General features: G+C 36.4%; 1 protein-coding gene across 1 annotated transcript; it reads right to left on the minus strand.

Annotated features, from left to right (window-relative positions):
- Positions 1 to 735: 735 nt before the first annotated feature.
- LOC111983088 (bifunctional adenosine 5'-phosphosulfate phosphorylase/adenylylsulfatase HINT4) lies at positions 736 to 6,146 on the minus strand. The gene is made up of 6 exons (XM_065775052.1): positions 5,964 to 6,146; positions 5,844 to 5,890; positions 2,537 to 2,613; positions 2,362 to 2,428; positions 1,202 to 1,279; positions 736 to 1,065 (listed from the first exon to the last, which is right to left on the minus strand). Exons 1-6 carry the CDS (start codon positions 6,036 to 6,038, stop codon positions 960 to 962), a joined length of 450 nt encoding a protein of 149 aa, XP_065631124.1. The 5' UTR covers positions 6,039 to 6,146; the 3' UTR covers positions 736 to 959.
- Positions 6,147 to 6,358: the final 212 nt, after the last annotated feature.

Consider the following 6,358-nt stretch of genomic DNA (forward strand, 5'->3'; position numbering starts at 1 on the left):
AACTTAGGCAAAAAGAGAAAAGGAACATGAAAATATGCCATTTGTGAACTGTTCTATGTGGGGTGATAAACAATTTGGAAAGATTTCAATTGTGTAGTTTTTTTTTTTCTTTTAATTTTGAAAAAGAGATTATGTTTATGAGTTTAGACCCAACTATATTATATTAACCAGTAACTATTATCATTATTATAAAAAGAAGAATAGGAAATATCTCATCTACCGTAAAAAAATAAATAAATAAATAAAAACAAAGGAAACTATTTATAAAAATGAAATTAAAAAAAGGAGATTTCGTACAACAATGACCAGAAGAAAATCATGCACTCTTCATTATGTTGCAACGGGAGGGATGTGATCTAAAATTCTAGAGTCACATGCAAAGCAAGAGACTGGGGGAACAGAAAACCAGTCTCAGGGGAAAGATTAAAATGACTCTCAAGACTAGCTTTTGTAGTTTTTAAAAATTCTTTTTTCCTTGATTAAAAAACTAGAAACGCAAATATGTGCCCCAACCATCCTTACCATGATGAGGTAGTTCTCAATGTGCACTCGAATTCAGGGAGGACCTAGCTTCTTCAGCTTACCTTGATAGGTATAGACCAGCCCAAACAGATTTACGTATCATTTAGAAGGGCCACGTTTAGTACAACCTCACACAAACCCTTACTTGCCAACAATTGTAGCTTCTGCTTTTCTGATGTGCAGTAAATACAACTTTTGAATTGGCATAGTATATAAAAAAATGCTAGAGAGTTTTGAATCTTTTGATTATGCTATTGGAACATGAAGCATATTGAATTACAAGTTCTTAGGGGACAAGAACAGGACAGCCTCCGTGATCAAAAAGACAGAACACTTCAACATGACAAGAACTTACACAGCTCAGAATGCATACCCAAGCTTTAATAGGGAATGCCAAATCTCTTTACTTTGCATAACTTCAATCAAATACAAAAGAATCACACTTTTGAAATAATAGGTGGTAAAGGCTTTAGCTTCTCCAACAACTTCTCTGCCTCGAGAAACCCAAGTGATCCCACAGACAAGAATTTTACACATTTCCATCTGTTCAACCTCTTAGAGAATTAGATTGTATCTTTGCAACTTCCATAGTTCCACGAACAATATTAAAAGATGAAAAACAATATATTACATTAGAAGTTTCAGGCATATAAGGACTAAGAAGCACCAGATAACTAACCTGGGCGTGTATGGTAGCGCCAGACAGTGAAGGTGTAGATGGTTAACAGAGTTCAGTGGAGGCTGGTGAAATCCAAATCTGCCAAGCGAAGAGAGAGAATTGTACCAATTAAAAAGCTTATATGCAAATTTAGGACTATAAAACAAGTTGAGCTGCTTGATTTGATATTGATTTTGTAAAGGCCTAATCAAGCAGCCTCCAGCTAAGCTTTATGCAATATTGAGCAAACTTTTCATCAGCTCAACTCTTTACTCTTTACAATCAAAAATTTCAAGCTACTCAAGCTCCAGTGGATACAGGCTTATTCACAAAAGGCTTGCTCAACACCACTGAGCAGAACTTGAGCAGTGCAATACTCCACTGAACAAATTTCATTTTACAGCATAATGGAGTGAAAACAAACTCAGGTTACCACTGACCTACTTGTTTCTAAATTAAGGCTACAAGCTTGCTTTTATACAAAACCATTGAACTATTGTGTATAGTTAATCATATAAGAATTACAGGAAAATTTTCTAATCAATAACATCTTTTCTCAACACCACCCCCACCACCCCCCCACAACCCCCCCCCCCCCCAAAAAAAAAAAAAAAAAAACTAACTTTGATTGGTACTTACACACACCCACTGGGTTTTGAACCAACAACCTTACTCTCCATCACTTTTATGTGGAGAGGAGGTGTCATTTTGAACTAGAGTCAAATTACAAAATGATTATAAAAAAACTCAAATTACGCCAAAAGTCTTGTAGCACAACTAGTTGACACCTCTTGATGTTTTCCACGAAAACATCCAAGGTTCAAATCCCCCTCCCCTGTTGTAACTATCAAATTATAAAAAATAAAAAAATCAAATTACATAAAATGAAGGGATTGGTTGATTAATTCAGCTCAAATCACAAGCAAATAAATGGTCATCTGCATTTTCACCTGCCAGTATTTACATTGAAACATTAATTATCATATCTGCTCAGCTTTTCTTTTTTTAGATAAGCATATCTATGAAGCCAAAATTTTAGTGGAACAAAAAAGAAATAAATAGAAGAACCAATGAAGCACAAACTGCAAAAATTTTAAAAGCTCTTTCTCCCTAATTCTAAAATCTCTGTTCACAAAAATAGCATCACAAAATCTCAAACACATGTATACAGGAGGCAATACCTGTACTGTGTGCACTGAGGTGCATCTCGACGTAATAGCATTTGCCCCACTTCCAACATGTGACTCACTGGAGAAAATAGCAAATCAAAGATTAGACTATGAAAAAGAACGAAGACTTAAAAAGGATCACACACCAGTTCAAACTATTAAACAAAAGGATATACATTTGCTTTACCTAAGGAGTAGTCTTCAGTTCTCCTTTCGAGATTTTTTACTGTTGGAATGTGCTCCAAAGGAATCACCAAGTAATGCCTGTAAATTTGTCATCCAATTCAGAGCGATCACATGGTTGAACTAAAAATAAAAAATAAAAACATAAAACAAGTCCCCAGCATGGTTGGCAGTAAGACTAACAGGTGCCAAATCCTAATTTGGTATCGATTTAGTACACTATGCTTATTAGTGCAAATGTGGGAGATGAATCTGCTAGTGTTTTAAGAGTATGGTAAAACCAATTACAAAATAAGCATAATATTTACTTATATGAAGCCCTAAAATATTGAAAAGGTGCCTCATGAAGAAAGACCCATGACAAGCAGATAAAGGTAGCAGAAATTTTGCAGGTTGTCCAAATAACATATATCCAACCTTTGTCCAATGTAAGAGCATTCGCATCAGTTTGGCTAAAAAATTTTATCTATTTTACACTAAAAACCTACTTTTCTATTTTACATACCCACTTCTCAAAATCCTCCACATCAGTCCATCTACACTCTATTTTGTTTAAATAATCAATTTTCTCAAATTTTTTATTATTTCTCTCAACTAGCCTTTACATACGCTCTCTCTCTCTCTCTCTCTCCATTTTTCCTGATTTGTTGCTCTCTCTCTATACCCATCTCTCTACCCATCTCTATACCCATTTCTGAACACAGATCACCTCTCCCTCTCGGTCCTCTCCACACCATCTCGGTCAAATCTCCATAGACACCACCATCTCAAACCCCTCACTTTCTCTCGCTTCTTCTCTTCCACGCTCATTGAGAATAAACATCAAACACCTTCACTGCAAAACCAGCAAGACCCATACTCACTCCTCAAACAAGACCCAATCTCCACTCCCTCTCAGTCAGATCTTCTCTACCTGTGAACGACCCTTAAGCCGCCTCAAGCATCATCTCTGCCACAAGCCGCCTCAAAACCCATTCATGTTGACCCACAAGCACCGATCGTTCCAGTCAAGCAACGATCTGTCTATCTATTGGTTTGTCAATGTGGGTTTGCTTGTGTGTGGGTGTGTTTGTGTATATCTGTGTTGATTTGTTTGTGCGGATGTGTTTGTGTGCGGGTGTGTTTGTGTGTATCTGAGGAAGAAGAAGATGAGGAGAGGAGAAGTCACCGAGTTCGTTGTGCACGGAGAAGAGAGAGAGAAAAAAGGTGCGAACGTGAAATTAATAAAATAATAAGATACACATCTACAGTAACCGTGCATATATGCACGGTTATTGTAGCAAATGTGTAAATATACACAGTTTTAGAAAGACTGATGTTGAAGATTTTTGGGGCAACATGTGTAAAATTGGTTTGTTTTTGCATTTGCAAAGTTTTACATCCACTAATGTGGATGCTCTAAGCTCGCTAACAAAAACCAAAATAGATGTACATGTAAAATTTTCTCAGTCATCTTCAGGTTGCCTCAAGTTCAAGATTTTACTAGCTGTTTTCTTCACCCTATCTGACATCATTTTTCAATAAAATTATTGAAAACAAAAACAGTTACCATTCGTGCATGTTTATTTGCTTGCTTGGATCAACGGCCACTAACCAAAAACTAGTAACGGCAGTTGAAATCCAACCATACCAAAAAGCACAGACTGATACATGTTGGCCAGTCATGATCCACAAATGCACCAATTATCAAAAATCATTTCAATTTAACGGGTTTAAGCAATCCTTTTTCATCCTGCTAGAGATACTAGTCTAAATTCAATCTGCATGTACAACTTGTACTATTGCAGTTCTACTGCACATCATAGCTTCTACTACATCCTAGGCTTAGTCTAGAGTTGGTCCCTCTTGGTGTTGGTTGTTAGACAGAACCACACTAATCTTTTTTTTTTCCTTTTTTGATAAGTAATTGCAATTTATTAAAAACCGAAAAAGTGTATACAGGATATATACAAATCAAAGAAGAACAGCAAAGAAAAACAAGAATAAAAAAGGAAATAAACAAAACCAGCCATAATAATAATTGCACAAATTTATAGTTTCTAGAAAGTCCATCAAAGAATACGTGGAGAGAGTGAAGAACTTCAATCCCCATTCATAGAGAGTCTTCAAAACTAAAAACTTGAGATTTGGCACAGTGGACTCTTTTCCTTTCAACCCAAATAGGGATGGAGCTAGTTGTGAACCACAAGTTGTTCCTTTATAATATAAAAATATATATATATATATAATTATAAAATAAATAAATATATATATATATATATAAAGAATATATAGAGTATAACATGTATGCCCAAGAGCTTTTAGATTGAATTCTGCAGAAACTAGAAAGTAGAAACTACGGCTCATAAATGGACAGTTCCTCCTAGAAGCTGCTATAAATTTAATGTGGCTTTGAAATCATTAGTAGGTGGAGGCTGTGTAATCCATGATTGTGGAGGTCATCTAGTTGCAGCTAATGCTGCTCCTATTCCTAAAGCAGGTGATTCACTATGGATGCTTCAGCTATGTTGAAATTTGGGTCTTCGCTCCCTACTGGTGGAATGTTCTATTCCCCAGTTGTTATCCTTGCTGAAATCAGAAATGTGCCCACTAGAAATCAATGAGCTGTTAAAGATCACTCGGGATTTGGCTTCTTCTTTTACAAAATTTCTTTTCATGCAATTCCTAAACAGTGTAAAAAGGCTGCAACTGCGGGGTTTTTTTTTTTTTTTTTGGGTTTCCATATTTTGGCCCCCCAAACATAAGATCCTGCCTCTGTCCCTGACCCCAAATGCACCACATCATACATGCCGGGGTCGCCCCCACTGTCCCATATCTATGAGAACCCAGTATACCATTCCAAGATTCCAGCATTGAAACAACAGAGTTTGGCATAACCCAACAAATCCCAGCTAGGCAGAATAGAAAAGCCCACAGATCAGAGGCAATTGGGCAATGCAGCAACAAGTGACTAACACTTTCCCCAGCTGATCTACACAAACAACAACAATCCGCTATAACAATAGCAAATTCTATTTCTCTTTCTTCTCTCTCACTTTTCTAAATCTTACATAGCTTAAATCTCTTCTAATTATTCCTAATTTGTTCCAAAGCCACTCTCCCACCCACCCCCTTAATCCAATTCCACAATTACCTCGAAATTTTAGAAATCCAACACACACACACACAGAGCATTACCATAATACTCAAATAACCACAATATCTAACAGGGATCCCCATATTTCATATTCAAATAAAAGCGCATAAATATTATAATCTAGGAATTAACGGTAATTAGAGAGTTGTAAAAGAGAAAAATGGATAATGAAAACCTGACAGCAGAAGGGTTGATGTCTTGAAAGGCAATCACCTTCTCATCCTGCACAAATCCCCACACCCAAATCAGAAAATAAAAACAAAAGAAAAGGGTTTTAGAGAAATGAAATGATTACGGTGTGGAGGAGAGTGGCGGAGGTGGATTTGTTGGCGATCTGGCAAAAGATACACGCTGCTCCTGCTCCCGCCATTTTTTTTTATGTTTTTTGGGGCACTACTGCGACGGGACTTCTAGTTTTAGTTTTCATCAGACTTTTTATTTAGTCACTGGCCATTTATAGAAAAATGTATGCAAAAAAGTTGGGGAAGGAAAAGAAAGGAATTTCAAAATTGCGATTCGCGAATCGATTTTTATTTTTTATTTTTTTAGGTCTTATTGAGCAAGTCGTGGCTATTGTTGGAGAACTTTGCCGGTAAGTTTTGCACCACACCAACTTTCACAACTTTATCATGTGGCGACTTGTGAGCGGTAAAAATAAATGATGAATATATGATTTCACCACTTACAAGT

This window comes from Quercus suber, unplaced genomic scaffold (assembly GCF_002906115.3).
Source record: "Quercus suber isolate HL8 unplaced genomic scaffold, Cork oak 2.0 scaffold_104, whole genome shotgun sequence".
NCBI classification, from domain to species: Eukaryota; Viridiplantae; Streptophyta; class Magnoliopsida; order Fagales; family Fagaceae; genus Quercus; species Quercus suber.

What these genes read in the sequence shown, in the direction of transcription:
- LOC111983088 (XM_065775052.1), bottom strand. Translation starts at nt 6,038, where the DNA reads ATGGCGGGAGCAGGAGCAGCGTGTATCTTTTGCCAGATCGCCAACAAA. An exon ending in CCGCCACTCTCCTCCACACC is followed by an intron (nt 5,891 to 5,963) that starts GTAATCATTTCA and finishes GGATTTGTGCAG; the next exon opens with GATGAGAAGGTGATTGCCTT. An exon ending in CCTCAGTGCACACAGTACAG is followed by an intron (nt 1,280 to 2,361) that starts GTATTGCCTCCT and finishes TTCGCTTGGCAG; the next exon opens with ATTTGGATTTCACCAGCCTC.